General features: G+C 46.9%; 1 protein-coding gene across 2 annotated transcripts in view; it reads right to left on the reverse strand.

Annotated features, from left to right (window-relative positions):
* LOC144610462 (methylcytosine dioxygenase tet3-B-like) overlaps nucleotides 1-18632 on the reverse strand; it is a 182543-nt gene that overhangs the window by 22872 nt on the left and 141039 nt on the right. For both annotated transcript variants that reach the window (XM_078429189.1, XM_078429190.1), the window contains exons 5-7: nucleotides 12926-13019; nucleotides 6278-6486; nucleotides 2481-2631 (exon numbers count right to left, since the gene is read on the reverse strand). In XM_078429189.1, coding sequence (XP_078285315.1) covers nucleotides 2481-2631; nucleotides 6278-6486; nucleotides 12926-13019 — 454 coding nt within the window. The remainder of the gene's footprint in view (nucleotides 1-2480; nucleotides 2632-6277; nucleotides 6487-12925; nucleotides 13020-18632) is intronic.

Below are 18632 nucleotides of genomic sequence, written 5' to 3' on the forward strand. Positions count from 1 at the left end.
GTGCTTTGACAGTTATTTACATATACAAAGGTAAGAAAATAATGTATTTGCATTCACATGACTTCTTTATAAGTGCGCCCCACCTTCCAGCTCCACTCTGAAATCCAGGCACTGCTCAAATGTTGGGAAAGGCAGCAGACTATTTGCACAAAGCAAGAATCAGCCTGAAGAAGGGTCTCGACTCTGAAACGTCACCAATTCCTTCTCTGCAGAGATGCTGCCTGAGTTACTCCAGCAGTTTGTGTCTACCCTCGAGGGGAGTAATATTTGTGACCTGACGATTTTGGATAGGGTGGAGAAGAGGTTCATCATATTGTTGTCTGGATTAGAGGTTATTTTGTATAATGAGGTGTTGGATCAACTTGGATTGTTGTCTCTGGCACGTTGAGAGGTTGAGGGGAGACATGAAAGAAGTACATAGGAGGCATCTTGTACGGTAAACTGGCAGAACCTTTCTCCTCCAGGGTCAAGATGTCAAAGACTAGAGGGCTATACTTATAAGGCTAGAAGAAGATGTCATCTGAGGAAAGATTGGAAAGACTGGGCTTGTATTCACTGGACTTTAGAAGGATGAGAGGTAGGATCTTATAGAAACGTAGAAATTTAAAAAAAGACCGGACAAGCTAGATGCAGGAAAAATGTTCCCAATGTTGGGCGAGTCCAGAACCAGGGGCCACACACAGTCTAAGAATAAAGGGGAGGCCATTTAAAACTGTGGTGAGAAAAAACTTTTTCGCCCAGAGAGTTGTGAATTTGTGGAATTCTCTGCCACAGAAGGCGGTGGAGGCCAATTCACTGGATGGATTTAAGAGAGAGTTAGATAGAGCTCTAGGGGCTAGCGGAATCAAGGGATATGGGGAGAAGGCAGGCACGGGTTACTGATTGTGAATGATCAGCCATGATCACAATGAATGGCGGTGCTGGCTCGGAGGGCCGAATGGCCTCCTCCTGCGCCTATTGTTCTATGTTTCCATGTGTGGGGTAATGTTCATTTTCACAGAGAGGGTAGTGGGTGTCTGGAATGCACAGCTAGAGGAGGTGGTGGTGGCAGATACAACAGTTGTGTTTAAGAGACTTTTGGATAGGCACATGGATATCATATCATATCATCTCATATATATACAGCCGGAAACAGGCCTTTTCGGCCCTCCAAGTCCGTGCCGCCCAGCGATCCCCGTACATTAACACTATCCTACACCCACTAGGGACAATTTTTACATTTACCCAGCCAATTAACCTACATACCTGTACGTCTTTGGAGTGTGGGAGGAAACCGAAGATCTCGGAGAAAACCCACGCAGGTCACGGGGAGAACGTACAAACTCCTTACAGTGCAGCGCCCGTAGTCAGGATCGAACCTGAGTCTCCGGCGCTGCATTCGCTGTAAAGCAGCAACTCTACCGCTGCGCTACCGTGCCGCCCTGGAGGGATATGGACCATGTGCAGGCACAGGAGATGTATAACTTGGCATCATGTTGGGCACGGGCATTGTGGGCCAAGAGGGCCCATACTCATGATGTGCTGTTTCCTTGTTCTGCAAAGATTCTTTAACTAGATGAATATTCTTGAATCAATTTGACAGGGCATGCACCAAATGTTTAATGCGTGTTGATTTACTGTACAGTCAGAAAGGACGTAGGGAACTAATTAGAGGGTGGCGCAGCGATAGAGCTGCTGCCTCACAGCGTCAGAGACCCAGCTACGATTCTGACTACAGCCGCTGTCCGCAGTACTCCGGCTTCCATCCACATTGCAAAGACCTGCAGGTTTGTGTGTTAATTAGCTTCTGTAGATCGTCCCAAGTGTGTGTAGGATAGAACCCTAGTGCAAGGGGGATTGTTGGTCGGAGCGGACACGGTGGGCCAAAGGGTCTATTTCCATGCTATATCTCTAAACTAAACTAAACTGAATGAAACAAAGCTAAATTAAACTAAATTAAGCAAAGCGAAGATAAACTAAACTATGCTAAACTAAGCTAAATTAAGTTAAACTATACAAACCTAAACTAAACTAAACAGGGTAAGGAGAGGGAGGTTTCGGGGGGATGTGAGAAAGAACTTTTTCACCCAGAGGGTGGTTGGAGTCTGGAACTCACTACCTGGGGTGGTGGTGGAGGCGGGAACACTCACAACGTTTAAGAGGCATTTAAAATGCTGCAACATTCAGGGCTACGGTCCAAATGCGGGAAAATGGGATTAAAATTAGACTGTGTTTGGTAACGGGCGGCACGGACACGATGGGCCGAAGGGCCTCTTTCTGTGCTGTAGGACTCTATGACTCTATGACTCTATAACTCTATAACTAAACTAAGATAAACTAAGTTATACTAAACTAAGCAAAACTAAGTTAAACTATACAAACCTAAACTAAACTTAGCGAAACTGACCTAAACCAAGCTAAACTGGACTATACTATACTAAACTGTGTAGTGCAGGCATGGATTGGAGATGCAGTGATGAGATTGAGTGAATGAAACAAACCTCTTTGGGGTTGTCTCCCAGCAGGCGGAACTTGCGAGGGTGCTTGCTGCGCGCATACTTGCATCCATTGAAGTACATGCTCCAGGAACAGCCGAAGGAGAATGAGGCACCGCAGGTCTCCGGGTCCTTCCCCTGACACGCACACGTGCGGCTGGGAAAAAAGAGGCGCAAAATCAGTGAATATCATTCATTACAAGCTGCGGGTCATTCACCAGATTTATACAGAATTGGTACTGATTATAACACTGGGCGGTCACGGTGGCGCAGCGGTAGAGTTGCTGCCTTACAGCGAATGCAGCGCCGGGGACCCGGGTTCGATCCCGACTACGGGCGCCGTCTGTACGGAGTTTGTACGTTCTCCCCCGTGATCTGCGTGGGTTTTCTCCGAGATCTTCGGTTTCCTCCCACACTCCAAAGACTGACAGGTTTGTGGGTTAATTGGCTGGGCAAATGTAAAAATTGTCCCTAGTGGGTGTAGGATAGTGTTAATGTGCGGGGATCGCTGGTCGGCGCGGACCCGGTGGGCCGAAGGGCCTGTTTCCACTCTGTATCTCCAAACTAAACTATAAACGTCGGGAAGAAGGTACAGGAGCCTGAAAACTGTAACGTCCAGGTCCAGGAACAGCCTCTTCCCAACAGCCACCAGGCTGTTAAACACTACTACCTCAAATAGACTCTGAACTGCATAGACTATTATTGCACTATGTTTGTTTGTTTTGTGTGTGTACATATGCATTTGTGTGTGTGTGTGTGTGTGTGTGTGTGTGTGTGTACATATATATATATATACACGCACTGATTTTTTTCCTCTCAATTATCTTATTGCTTACAGTGCACTATGTTTACATATTCTGTTGTGCTGCTGTAAGTCAGAATTTCATTGTTCTATCTGGGACATTTGACAACAAAACGCTCTTGACTTTTAACAGTATAACAGTATAACAGAGCTTTATTTGTCATTCGGTACCGAGGTACCGAACGAAACTACATAGCAGTCATACAAAAAAGAACACAAGACACACGACCCCAACACAAACGTCCATCACAGTGACTCCAAACAGCCCCTCACTGTGATGGAGGCAACAAAACTTCCACTCTCTACCCCCCCACGCCCACGGACAGACAGCTCGTCCCCGACCGACCCGCACAGTCCCCGCAGTCACCCTTTGACATGATCTGAACATTGATCAGCTGGAACAGTTGACTATCCCAAAGGATATCGTTTTAGATTCATTCATTTTCGCTTGCATGTGTAAAATGGCAGCGGTATCTGCACTAACTGCAACGTCAGGTCACAATGAGAGTGGGTTGCAGGGAGAGTGTGCAAACTCCACACAGACAGACAGCACCCGAGGTCAGGATCACACCCAGGGCTCTAGTGCTGTGAGGCAGCAGTTCTAGCAGCTGCGCCACCCTCCTGTTGTTATAATCACAAGGGAGGAGTGTAAAGGAGCGTACAGTGTGGGAGAAAGGCGAGCAGGAGGTCGAGCATGGCCATAAATGTCGAGAGGTCACAGAGGGTGAGGGATTAGAATGAACCATGGCCCTAATCAGGTTCATAAATTCGTAAGTTCTCGGAGCAGAATTAGGCCATTCGGCCCATCAAGTCTACTCCGCCAGTCAATCATAGCTGATCTATCTTTCCCTCTCAATCCCATTCTCCTCATAACCCCTGACACCCGCACTAATCACGAATCTGCCAATTTTCACCTTAAAAATATCCATTGACTTGGCCTCGACAGCCGTCTGTGGCAAAGAACTCCACAGAATCACCACCCTCCGACTAAAGAAATTCCTCCTCATCTCCTTTCTAAAGGTACGTCCTTTTATTCTGAGGCTGTGCCCTCTGGTCCTAGACTCTCCCACTGGTGGAAACATCCTCTCCACATCCACTCTATCCAGGCCTTTCACGATTCGGTTTTACAAGGCTTGCCCTCTTTAACGTTCATTAGATTCATTCTGGTGATGAGTCGAGAGATTCCAACACAGGTGAGAAAATAGCCTGCATGGATTTGGAACGCGACAACTCAATCAGGAAACTTTGACCGGTACATGAGATGAGGAAAAACTTTTTCAGTCAGAGAGTTGTGAATCTGTGGAATTCTCTGCCTCAGAAGGCAGTGGATGCCAATTCTCTGAATACATTCAAGAGAGAGCTAGATAGAGCTCTTAAGGATAGCGGAGTCAGGGGGTATGGGGAGAAAGCAGGAACGGGGTACTGATTGAGAATGATCAGCCATGATCACATTGAATGGCGGTGCTGGCTCGAAGGGCCGAATGGCCTCCTCCTGCACCTATTGTCTAATGTCTATTGTCTACATTGAAAGTTGTGGATGGGGGGGACGTATTGGAACAGAAAGTAGGTCAAGGGACTTAAATGAAATTAATTACAGATGTAATGAAAGGGATGAAGTGGTGGCTGAACAAGTGGAACCATTTGCAAGTCCAGAACACAAAGTGCTGGAGGAACTCAGCGGGTCGGGCAGCATCTCTGGAGAACATGGATAGGCGGTGTTTTGGGTTGGGGCCCATATTCAGACTGATTGCAGTGGGGGTGAGAAAGCACCTGCACCAATGTTAGGATCAGCAAGTCAGTTGTAATCAGTCTACTGTATGTCGGTACACATGACTATAAACTAAACTAATTGGGCTTTGGAACTAGGTATCACTAAAACCTGGAGTAACTCAGCGGGTCAGGCAGCATCTCAGGAGAGAAGGGATGGGTGACGTTTCGGGTCGAGACCCTTCTTCAGTCTGAAGAAGGGTCTCGACCCGAAACATCACCCATTCCTTCTCTCCTGAGATGCTGCCTGACCCGCTGAGTTACTCCAGCTTTTTGCGATACCTTCGACTTGTACCAGCATCTGCAGTTATGTTCCTACATGGGCTTTGGAACTAAATGCATCCCAAAGAATAAATTGGATGTATTGGAAAAAAGTTAAAATTAATGGTGCTTGAAGTAAATGACGTTAAACAGTTGACGTGTTGGGGCTGAGAAGGAGACCATTATTGGTGGCCCAGTGGCTTGGCGGTAGAGTTGCTGCCTTACAGCGGCAGAGATCCGGGATTGATCCTGACTACGTAAGGGTGCTTGTTTGTACGGAGTTTGTACGTTCTCCCCGTGACCTGCGTGGCTTTTTCCCGAGATCTTCGGTTACCCCCACACTCCAAAGACGTACGGGTATGTAAGTTCATTGGCTTGGTATAAATTTAAGTTGTCCCTGGTGTGCGTAGGACAGTGTTAATGTGCGGGGATCGCTGGTCGGTGCGGACTCGGTGGGCCAGTTTCCTCGCTGTATCTCTAAAACTAAAAATACTAAGACTTAAAACTAAAATGGACAATAGACAATAGACAATAGGTGCAGGAGGAGGCCATTCGGCCCTTCGAGCCAGAACCACCATTCAATGTGATCATGGCTGATCATTCTCAATCAGTACCCCGTTCCTGCCTTCTCCCCATACCCCCTGACTCCGCTATCCTTAAGAGCTCTATCTAGCTCTCTCTTGAATGCATTCAGAGAATTGGCCTCCACTGCCTTCTGAGGCAGAGAATTCCACAGATTCACAACTCTCTGACTGAAAAAGTTTTTCCTCATCTCCGTTCTAAATGGCCTACCCCTTATTCTTAAACTGTGGCCCCTGGTTCTGGACTCCCCCAACATTGGGAACATGTTTCCTGCCTCTAACGCGTCCAACCCCTTAATAATCTTATACGTTTCGATAAGATCCCCTCTCATCCTTCTAAATCTACCCTAAAACAAACATTCGGCCGGTCGCGTCAATGCCAGTTGACTTACTCGTCGTTCAGCCCACATCTCCGGCAGGTAGGGTTCCCGTACTTGGTCAAGGTCTCGGTCAGCTCATCGTACAGCTTGTCACCGAGCGATCGAGGGATACCCTCCCAGGCGAGGATGAGAATAACAACGACCGCGTTCTGGCAGTGGTGGCCAGCCCGTTCACGAACCAGACACAGCACCTTCTCTTCTTTGTTCGTTCTCCTTATGATCTGTGCAGATGTAAGGAAACATAAGGCTTGGTCAGAGTTTCTAAAGCCCACAACGCAACTCCAGCTACTCCGATCAGCACGGTGGCGCGGCAGTAGAGTTGCTGCCTCACACAACTCGCCAGGGACCCGGGTTCGATCCCGACTTGCCTGTACGGAGTTTGTACGTTCTCCCCGTGACCTGCGTGGGTTTTCTCCGAGATCTTCATCTTCCTCCCACACTCCAAAGACGTACAGGTGTGTACGTTAATTGGCTCGATACAAATGTATAATTGTCCCAGGTTGGGTGGTGTTAATGTGCGGGGATCGCTGGTTGGCGTGGACTCGGTGCTGCGAAGGGCTGGTTTCTACTCTGTACTCGAAACTAAACTAAACTGCTCCTTTCTGTGCAAGAATATTAAGCCCTTGCCACAATTTCCTTCCTATTTTTTTTTAAACACTTCAATTAGAATGCCAACTTGGTAGATTATGCTAGAGTTATCTATATACTAAGACTCTCGTTTGTTATCTTGTTTGTGACTGAACTTCAGCCAAAGCGGTACACGATGGCACGACAATTTTAGGCCCACCTTACTCACCATTGTCACTTTAGTGATAATGCAAGTAGTTTTATTGAAATCGGTCTTATATTTTTAAAGTTATTCACATTTTAAAGTTTAAAAGGAGGGGAGGAGGGAGGGGGGGAAGGGGGGAGAAGGGAGAGGGGAGGGGGGGGGGTTGAGGAGAGTGGGGAGGTGGGGGAGAGGGGAGGGTGGTGCACCAATGCAGGAGAGGTTTGGGCCCAACGGGTCCACTTTGCCTAGTAGTGTCATAGAAATAATACCCTTATTTAAATCAAAATCAAATTTGTTCATAAGTGATAGGAGCAGAATTGGGCCATTCAGCCCATCTAGTCTACTCTGCCATTCAATCTATCTCTCCTTCCTAACCCAATGGGAGAAAAAATCAGGAAAAAAAAAATTTTTTGTAAGTTGTCTGTGACCTTGTGGTGTTGCAAATACATTAAAAGCTCGTTGTTAAGTGTATAATAATGAAAAATAATCCCACCTCCCCTCTCTCAACCCCCCCCCCCCCTCCCCTCCCCCACTTAGAAACAAACCCTTTGGTCAGATTCATTCATGCCAACCCAGTTAGTCCCATTTGGCCCAGATCTCTACAAACCTTTCCTTTCTGTGTACCTGTCCAAATGCCTTCCTAATATTGTTATGGAACTTGTCTCAACTACCTCTTCCGGCAGCTCGTTCCATATGTGCATTACCCTACATGTGCACAAATTACCCCTTCGTTTCCTAATAAATCTTTCCCCTTTCACCTGAAACCCATGCCCATTAGTTTGTGATTCCCCTACCCAGGGGAAAAAGAGTCAGTGCATTCACCCTATTAATTCCCCTCATGTTTTTTACACATCTCTCTGAGATCACTGCCTCAGTCTCCTGCGCTACCACCCCTGTGCTCCAGGGCGGCGGTAGAGTTGCTGCCTCACAGACCCAAGTTCGATCCTCACTGCGGGAGCTGTCTGTACGGAGTTTGTACGTTCTCCCCGTGACCGCGTGAGTTTTCTCCGGGTGCTCCGGTCTCCTACCACACTCCAAAGAGGTACAGGTTTGTAGGTTAATTGGCTTTGATAAAATTGTGAACTGTGCCTAGCTTGTAGGATAGTGTTATAAGAAAATAACTGCAGATGCTGGTACAAATCGATTTATTCACAAAATGCTGGAGTAACTCAGCAGGTCAGGCAGCATCTCGGGAGAGAAGGAATGGGTGACGTTTCGGGTCGAGACCCTTCTTCAGACTCAGTAGGATAGTGTTACTCTACGGGGTGATCAGTTTCTGCACCTGTATTTCTGAAGTCTAAAAACATTCAATGTCTGTAAAATATTAAAAATATACCCTCTCTCTCGACCATAAAACAAACTCCAACGAAACTATGGATTATTTTTCATTGTTATACACTTGACAACTAACTTTTAATGTATTTGCAACACCACAAGGTCACAGACAACTTACAAAAAAAAATGTTTTCTTGATTTTTTTCTCCCATTGGGTTAGGAGGGAGAGACAGATTGAATGGCAGAGTAGACTAGATGGGCCGAATGGCCCGATTCTGCTCCTATCACTTATGAAGAAACTTGATTTTGATTTAAATAGAGAACTCATGTAACTTCTGTTTTGGAAACACAGGTCTTCTTGTTTCAGACTATCTGAAAGCATCTTTGCGCCACTTTTATTTGGAATAAGTCCCATATAACTCTTCCGAGAATTTCCGGCATAAACTGAGTGAACCCGGGGCCTTCGTTCAACTTTGCCTCCATTTCCCAATTGTGTAATGTTTACTCAGTGTTGTTCGGACACCCTCACAGTGTACGGAAAGATTAACAAAGATAAGCTTCAACCTTTGACTATTATTCAGTCTGGAATCAGTGGAATCGAGAAGATAACAACAACGAGAACAATAACACGTGTGGGAAGGAATTGCAGATGCTGGTATAACCCAGATAGTCACAAAAAGCTGGAGTAAATCAGTGGGACAGGCAGCGTCTCTGGAGAGAAGGAGTGGGTGACGTTTCTGAAGAAGGGCCTCGACCCGAAAAGTCACCCTTCTGCCTTCATCAGTCGGAGTATTGAGTACAGAAGTTGGGAGGTCATGTTGCAGTCGTGTAAGGGGGTCAAGGAGAGAGCGTTCGCGTCAAGGCCCTGTTTCCACCAATCTTTCCACCACCAAGCACAAGACGCCATTGTCTGCAGATGCCGCGAAGTGTGTTTGGCTCTGGCTGACCAACTTCCCACCTTCTGATGTGGACTCGACAAGAAGAAGTTGTATAATGCGTTGGTGAGGCCGCATTTAGAGGCCGCGTTCAGTTCTTGGCACCATGTTTTCGGAAAGATGTTGTCAAGCTGGAAAGGGTATCGAGGAGATTTACAAGGATGTTGCCAGGGAGGGGTTGAGTAGGCTGGGTCTCTATTCCTTGGAGCGCAGGAGGGTGAGGGGTGATCTTATAAAGGTCTATAAAATCATGGGAGGAATAGATCGGGTAGATGCACAGTCTCTTGCCCAGAGTAGGGGAATCGAGAACCAGAGGACATAAGTTTAGGTGAAGGGGAAACGATTTAACAGGAATCTGAGGGATAACTTTTTCACACAAAGGGTGGTGGGTGTCTGGAACAAGCTGCCAGAGGAGGTAGTTGAGGTAGAGACTATCCCAACATTTAAGAAACAGCTAGACAGGTACATGGATAGGGCAGGTTCGGAAGGATATGGACCAAACACGGGCAGGTGGGACGAGTGGAGCTGGGACATGTTGGCACTGGTGTGGGCAGGTTGGGCTGAAGGGCCTGTTTCCACACTATATTGCTCTATGACTCTATGGTGTTAGAAGCTGCCTGGTATTGAGAGAGTAATGTGTATACTAAAATCATAGATTTGTCTTTTAAAAAGCATGTTAATCATTTAATGTTATCAATTCATAATCCTTGTGCACAACCATGTTAAAATAAAGCCTTTGAAAAAAAATTTATGAACTGAATCCACTCAAAAAAAAGATTAAATGTTGGCACTGCACTGAAACGTAGTTGATAAACGAGGGATAGATTATGTGTAAGGACAAGCGTCTGGTTAATAAATGACCTCCTTCATGCAAGTGGAGTACAGTGCAGCCACGATCAGTCATAGAAACATAGAAACATAGAAAATAGGTGCAGGAGTAGGCCATTCGGCCCTTCGAGCCTGCACCGCCATTCAATATGATCATGGCTGATCATCCAGCTCAGTATCCCGTACCTGCCTTCTCTCCATACCCCCTGATCCCTTTAGCAAAAAGGGCCACATCTAACTCCCTCTTAAATATAGCCAATGAACTGGCCTCAACTACCTTCTGTGGCAGAGAATTTCACAGACTCACCACTCTCTGTGTGAAGAAATGTTTTCTCATCTCGGTCCTAACCAGTCAATGGGTGTGCAGGCATTAGCATTAGGGCGGCACGGTGGCGCAGCGGTAGAGTTGCTGCCTTACAGCGAATGCAGCGCCGGAGACTCAGGTTCGATCCTGACTACGGGCGCCGTCTGTACGGAGTTTGTACGTTCTCCCCGTGACCTGCGTGGGTTTTCTCCCAGATCTTCGGTTTCCTCCCACACTCCAAAGACGTACAGGTATGTAGGTTAATTGACTGGGTAAATGTAAAAATTGTCCCTAGTGTGTGTAGGATAGTGTTAGTGTGCGGGGATCGCTGGGCGGCACGGACTCAGTGGGCCGAAGGGTCTGTTTCCGCGCTGTATCTCTAAATCTAAAATCTCAGTTTGGCGAAGTTAAAGATAATTTAAAGATAGACACAAAAAGCTGGAGTAACTCAGCGGGTCAGCCAGCATCTCTGGATTCGGTGAAACGGATTAGGTGACTTTTCGAGTTGAGACCCTTCTTCGGAGTCTCAGTCTGAAGAAGAGTCTCGACCGGAAAAGTCGTCTATTCCTTTTCTCCGGAGATGTTGCCTGACCCTTTGAGTCACTCGTTTCCCTTTCCCCTGACTCTCAGTCTGAGGAAGGGACACGGGCCAAAACGTCACCCGTTCCTTCTCTCCAGAGATGCTGCCTGACCCGCTGAGTTACTCCAGCATTTTGTGTCTATCTTCAGTTTACACCAGCGTCAAGGGTCTCGACCTGAAACGTCACCCATTCCTTCTCTCCGGAAATGCTGCCTGAGTTACTGCAGCATCTTGTGTCTGTCTGTGGTTCCTTCCTGCGCATTAAAGATAAATTAGTCAGGGTTCCTGTTATTGATCAGTATTGATTGAACATGGATGTGCTTGCGTGAATCTTGAGAAAGGCAGGATCAGTTGTGGATGCACCATCTCCCATTATAAGCAGTTTACCAGCCTGACACCAGCTTACAGTGGGCATTTGTGCAGAACTCTGGAGGGCGTTCACAACAAACAATAGGTGCAGGAGGATGCCATTTGGCCCTTCGAGCCAGCATCGCCATTCACTGTGATCGTGGCTGAACATCCACAATCAGTACCCCGTTCCTGCCCTCTCCCCATATCCCTTGACTCTGCTACCTTTAAGAGCACTATCTAACTCTCTCTTGAAAGCATCCAGAGGATTGGCCTCCACTGCCTTCTGAGGCAAATTCCACAGATTCACAACTCTCTGGTTGAAAATGTTTTTCCTCATCTCCATTCTAAATGGTCTACCCCTTATTCTTAAACTGTGGCCCCTGGTTCTGGACTCCCCCAACATCGGGAACATGTTTCCTGCCTCCAGCGTGTCCAATCCCTTAATAATCTTATATGTTTCAATAAGGTCCCCCCTCATCCTTCTAAATTCCAGTGTATACAAGCCCAGTAGCTCCATTCTTTCAACAGTCCCGCCCATCCCGGGAATTAACCTCGTGAACTTACGCTGCACGCCCTCAAGAGCAAGAACGTCCTTCCTCAAATTTGGAGATCAAAACTACACACAATACTCCAGGTGCGGTCTCACAAGGGCCCTGTACAACTGCAGAAGAACCTCTTTGTTTCTATACGCAACTCCTCGTGTTATGAAGGCCAACATGCCATTATCTTTCTTCACTGCCTGCTGTACCTGCACGCTATCCTTTCAGTGACTTTCACCTGTTACAGAATGAGCCTTAGCCACGTAAACTCCTTTCAGCATTGGTAGAGAGCAATGATAAACGTTAATATTGGTTTATCGTGGATATGTGCATTGACAAATTAAAATTAGTATTGTTTTATTGTGGATACGTGTATTGAATTATAAAAAGCAGTATTGGCTTCTCAAGGATACGCGTAAAGAGAAATTAAAAAAAATATTGGTTTATTATGTATACGTGTATTGAGATATGAAAATGAGTATAGTTTCTAATGAACAAGTGTATTGAAATACAGGGAAAAGCTAATGTTTTGCATGCCACCCAGTCAAAGCAGATAATCCCATTCATGAATACAACCAACTGCTGGGTTAACTGGATTAGCAGGTTAGGCAGCATCTATGGAAGATGTTTCAAATCAAGACCCTCCTTCAGATTGATTGTAGAAGGAAGGTCCCGCCCACTATATTCAGACTGAAGAAGGGTTTCCACCCAAAACTTTGCCCATCCATGTTCGCCACAGGTGCTGCCTCACCCGCTGAGTTACTCCAGCACTTTGTGCATTTTGCTCAAGGTTCCAGCACCTGCAATTCCTGTGTCGAGGCACACAGGTACCTAGACACAGGTACACCACAGAACAAAGAGAAAAATATCAGCATTGTGAATGCAGAATATAGTGTGACAGCATTGTAGTGTAGCAGTTCCAGAGAAAAGGTCCAATGTCCAATAAGGTAGGTTGGAAGATCTGGACTATTCCCCTAGCTTGTGGAAGGTCCATTCACAAGTCTGGTAACAGAGGGGAAGGAAGGAAGAGTTTCTGAATCTGGTAAAACAAAAATCAAACAGAAAAAGACACTTACCCATTTTGCAATTGGGCAGCCCTGGGAACTCTTGCCTTCTTTCCCTGTGTAAATGACTTTCTCGATTCTGACTGCTTTCCCCTTCTCCCCATATCTGAAAAGAAATAACATTTCGGGACAAGTTAAGGCAGTCGAAAGGTTAATAGATCTTCACGAACAGGTGCCGCCCAGTTTGGCAAAGAGGCCTCTCTGCTGGGGGAGGTCTTGTTTGCAGTAGAGCCTTGACTAAAAATAAAAGCATTAAATAAACAACAGACATGGGTAGGGTGATGGACACTCGAGCCTGCTCCACCATTCAACAAGATCACGGCTCATCTTTCAGTATTAGTTTTAGAGACACAGCGTGGAAACAGGTCCTTTCGGCCCACCGGGTCCACGCCGACCAGCGATCCTACACCCACTAGGGACAATTTTTTTTTTTACATTTACCAAGCCAATTAACCTACATACCCGCACATTTTTGGAGTGCGGGAGGAAACTGAAGATCTCGGAGAAAACCCACGCGGGTCACGGGGAGAACGTGCAAACTCTGTACAGGCAGCACCTGTAGTCGGGATCGAACCTGGGTCTCCGGCGCTGCATTCGCTGTAAGGCAGCAACTCTACCGCTGCGCCACCGTGACCTCAAGGCCATTTCCCTGAACGATCCTTATAATCCCGTGGTCTGCTTAATATCCGGGAGTCTATCCTTTTCTGTTGGGAATGCCATCAATGTCTAAGCCTCAAGCCTTAGGGTGGCACGTTGGCGCAGCGGTAGAGTTGCTGCCTCACAGCGCCGGAGACCCGGGTTCAATCCTGACTACGGATGCTGTCTGTGTGGAGTTTACACGTTCTCCCCGTGACCTGCGTGGGCTTTCTCCAGGAGCTCCGATTTCCTCCCACACTCCAAAGACGTGCAGGTTTGTCGGTTAATCGGCTTGGCAAAATTGTAAATTTTCCCTCGTGTGTGTGTAGGATGGCGTTAGTGTGCGGGGATCGCTGGTCGGCGCGGACCCAGTGGACAGAAGGGCCTGTTTTCGCGCTGTATCTCTGAACTAAACTAAACAAAGCCCTCTGTGTGGGAAAGAACTGCAGATGCTGGTATAATTCGAAGGGAGACACAAAATGCTGGAGTAACTCAGCGGGACAGGCGGGACACTCTGGAGAGAAGGAATGGGAGACGTTTCGGATCCTAAAAAGTCACCCATTCCTTCTCTCCAGAGATGCTGCCTGTCCCGCTGAGTTACTGCAGCATTTTGTGTCTAAGCAATGCCCTCTGACTGACCGAATTCCAAAGATTCAACACATCCTGTGCAAAAAATGTTTCCACATCTCAATCCTAAATGCTTCGCTCCCCAATTTTCTTGCATCAGTCATTCCAGAGAGGGGAAATTATGTATTTTTTTTCCATTGATGTCTTGCTATGTGCAGAGCCTTTAGCTTTACAGCCTTGCAAAACATATGTATTATTGATGTGTTATTGTGCGTTGTCTGAGTCGCTGCTGCAAGCAAGATCTTCATTAGACAATAGACAATAGGTGCAGGAGGAGGCCATTCGGCCCTTCGAGCCAGCACCGCCATTCAATGTGATCATGGCTGATCATTCTCAATCAGTACCCCGTTCCTGCCCATACCCCCGGACTCCGCTATCCTTAAGAGCTCTATCCAGCTCTCTCTTGAATGTATTCAGAGAATTGGCCTCCACTGCCTTCTGAGGCAGAGAATTCCACAGATTCACAACTCTCTGACTGAAAAAGTTTTTCCTCATCTCAGTTCTAAATGTCCTACCCCTTATTCTTAAACTGTGGCCCCTTGTTCTGGACTCCCCCAACATTGGGAACATGTTTCCTGCCTCATTGTACTTGCTTGGTGCATGTGACAATAAATTTGACTTGATTTTAAAATAATACATAAAGCGCTTGAGTAAAGGCAGCACGGTGCCACAGCGCCAGAGACCCGGGTTCCATCCCGACTACGGGCGCTGTCTGTACGGAGTTTGTACGTTCTCCCCGTGACCTGCGTGGGTTTTCCCCGAAATCTTCGGTTTCCCCCCACATTCCAAAGACGTACAGGGTCGTAGGTTAATTGGCTTGGTATAAATGTTTAAAAAAATTTGTCCCCAGTGGGTGTAGGATAGTGTTAGTGTGCGGGGATCGCTGGGCGGCGCGGACCCGGTGGGCCGAAGGGCCTGTTTCTTTCCGCGCTGTATGTCTACACTAAACCTCAAATAAAAGTCATCGGGCCAGGCAGCGACTCTGGAGAACATGGAGTGGTGGTGTTTTGGGGTTTGGATCCTTATTCAGGGTCTGATCCAAAATGCTGCCCATTCATCCTCTCCAGAGATCATAAGACGTGGGAGCAGAACTAGGCCATTCGGCCCATCGAGTCTGCTCCACCATTCGATCGCGGCTGATCCATTTTTCCCTCTCAACCCCATTTTCCCCGTAACCTTTGAACACCCTTACTAAATCGATGCTGCCTGACCTGCTGAGTTACTCCAGCACCTTTGTGTAGTTTCTTTTTCCGTTTTTGCGTCATGACTTGGCTTGTAACTACCCTGTTGAGCCTTCTCAGGTCACCTTTCAGTCACAGTGACAAAGCATTAATATGTTCAGTTCCGTGTAATCTATCTTTCCACAGCCTGATAATACTCTCTTGGCTCAGAATGTTTTGACTGTAATCATTGGCAAGGCCTTTCACAGAGTTCACTGCTTGCCAGAATGCCCTCTCTGGCTCCCTGCAATAACCCCTGGACCTAGTTCAAATTTCAGTTCACCATCCAAGTCAAGTCAAGTGTATTTGTCACGTACACATACCTTCAGATATTTTAAATATTTATCGCTGCATTATTCTTTCACGTACAGTGCCCTCCATAATGTTTGGGACAAAGACCCATCATTTATTTATTTCCCTCTCTACTACACAATTTGAGATTTGTAATAGAAAAAAAAAATCACATTGTCAGATTTTAATAAATGCCATTTTTATACATTTTGGTTTCACCATGTAGAAATGACAGCAGTGTTTATACATCAAAGGTATTTATTCACAAAATGCTGGAGTAACTCAGCAGGTCAGGCAGCATCTCAGGAGAGAAGGAATGGGTGACGTTTCGGGTCGAGACCCTTCTTCAGACTGACACGCAGTGTTTATACATAGTCCCCCCATTTCAGGGCACCAGAATGTTTGGGACACAGCAATGTCATGTAAATGAAAGTGGTCATGTTTAGTATTTTGTTGCATATCCTTTGAATGCAATGACTGCTGTGGAATTCTCTGCCTCAGAAGGCAGTGGAGGCCAATTCCCTGGATGCTTTCAAGAGAGAGTTGGATAGAGCTCTTAATGATAGCGGAGTCAGTGGGTATGGGGAGAGGGCAGGAACGGGGTACTGATTGTGGATGATCAGCCATGATCGAATGACCTACTCCTGCACCTATTGTCTATTGTGCCCTGAAATGGGGGGTGACTATGTATAAACACGGCTGCAATTTCTACATGGTGAAACCAAAATGGTGAATAAAAATTGCCTTTATTAAAATCTGACAATGTGCACTTTAACCACATGTGATTTTGTTCTATTACAAATCTCAAATTGCGGAGTACAGAGGCAAATAAATAAATGATGGGTCTTTGTCCCAAACATTATGGAGGGCACTGTAGTGTTTCATAAACCCTAATTGGACCCCCTAGCCACCCCTTGCAACAGATATTTTTGTAAAGGAGACACACGAAACTGCAAAACAAACTCAGTGGGTCCGACAGCATCTAGTTCTCGATTCCCCGACTACAGGTAAAAGACTGTGCATTTAACCTCTCTATTCCTCCTAGGGTTGCCAACTTCCTCACTCCCAAATAAGGGACAAGGTGACGTCACCGCCCCGCGCCCCACGTGACCTCACCCAGCCAGCGGCCACGTGCTCCCGCTCCACCAATGGCGGCCGCCATTGGTGGAGCGGGAGCACGTGGCCGCTGGCTGGGTGAGGTCATGTGGGGCGCGGAGCAGTGACGTCGCCCTTTGTCCCTTATTTTGGAGTGAGGAAGTCCCGGCTAATACGGGACAGTTGGCAACTCTAATTCCTCCACTGATTTTGTACACATTTGAAGGTTTGCCAATTGCAGAGTACGAAACCATTTTCTTGCGAGGAATTTATTGTTATTATGAGGAAAAACTTTTTCAGTCAGAGAGTTGTGAATCTGTGGAATTCTCTGCCTCAGAAGGCAGTGGAGGCCAATTCTCTGAATGCATTCAAGAGAGAGCTGGATAGAGCTCTGAAAGATAGCGGAGTCAGGTGGTATGGGGAGAAGGCAGGAACGGGGTACTGATTGAGAATGATCAGCCACGATCACATTGAATGGCGGTGCTGGCTCGAAGGGCCGAATGGCCTCCTCCTATTGTCTATTGTTATATGATTTAAAGCTAACATCAATTGTTGGCCACGGATGATTTGGGGTCAGAGACGGTTGCAGCCAATTGTCAGTCTGAAGAAGGGTCTCGACCCGAAACGTCGCTCATTCCTTCTCTCCTGAGATGCTGCCTGACCCGCTGAGTTACTCCAGCATTTTGTGAATAAATACAGCCAATTGTTTGATATCATTCACTTCACTGAATGGGTTTAGTTTAGTTTAGTTTAGAGATGCAGCGTGCAAACATGGCCTTCGGCCCACCGTGTCCGCACCGACCAGCGATCCCCGCACATTAACATTATCCCGCACACACTGGGGACAGTTGTTTTTACACATCTGCCAAGCCAATCAACCTGCAAACCTGTACGTCTTTGGAGCGTAGGAGGAAACCGAAGATCTCGGAGGAAACTCAAGTGGGTCAACATACAGACCTACAACGTACAGACAGCATTCTTAGTCGGGATTGAACCCGGGTCTCCGGTACTGCAAGCGCTGTCAGGCAGAACTCTACCGTTGCACCACCGTAATAATAAAGGGTTATAGACAATAGACAATAGGTGCAGGAGGAGGCCATTCGGCCCTTCGAGCCAGCACCGCGATTCAATGTGATCATGGCTGATCATTCTCAATCAGTACCCCGTTCCTGCCTTCTCCCCATACCCCCTGACTCCGCTATCCTTAAGAGCTCTATCTAGCTCTCTCTTGAATGCATTCAGAGAATTGGCCTCCACTGCCGTTCTTTATTATCCACAATGTGGTAGATTCAAGCTGAGAGGGGTAAAGTTTAAAGCTAATGTGCAGGGCAATTTTCTTTTAACAGAGAGGATGGTTGGTGCCTGGAATGTGCTGCCAGGGTTGGTAATGGAGGCAGATATCATAGTGGCATTTAAAGAGGTTTTTAAGATAGGCACATGGATATGGAGGGATATGGATCATATGCAGGCGGAGGAGATTAGCTCATCATCGTAGCATCATGTTCAGCACGGGGATTGTGGGCCGAAGGGCCTGCTCTATATTCTATGCACCAGGCACACATGTTTTTCAAATCTGCTCTTACCATGGGGCGGCACAGTGGTAGAGTTTCAGGGACAACGTTACAGACAGCACCCGTAGTCAGGATCGAACCAGGGGTCTGCACAGTTGTAATAATACCCGAGTCTGAAGAAGGGCCCCGATCCGAAACGTCAGCCATTCCTTCTCTCCAGAGACGCTGCCTGACCCGCTGAGCTACTCCGGCTTTTTTTGTGTCAGCCTTGTGATAATACTTCCCCGTTTCTAAGCTCCGAGCTCCTTTGAATAAAAGCCACCCACACAGTGCCCCTTG

Source organism: Rhinoraja longicauda, chromosome 36 (assembly GCF_053455715.1).
Source record: "Rhinoraja longicauda isolate Sanriku21f chromosome 36, sRhiLon1.1, whole genome shotgun sequence".
Classification (NCBI taxonomy): domain Eukaryota; kingdom Metazoa; phylum Chordata; class Chondrichthyes; order Rajiformes; family Arhynchobatidae; genus Rhinoraja; species Rhinoraja longicauda.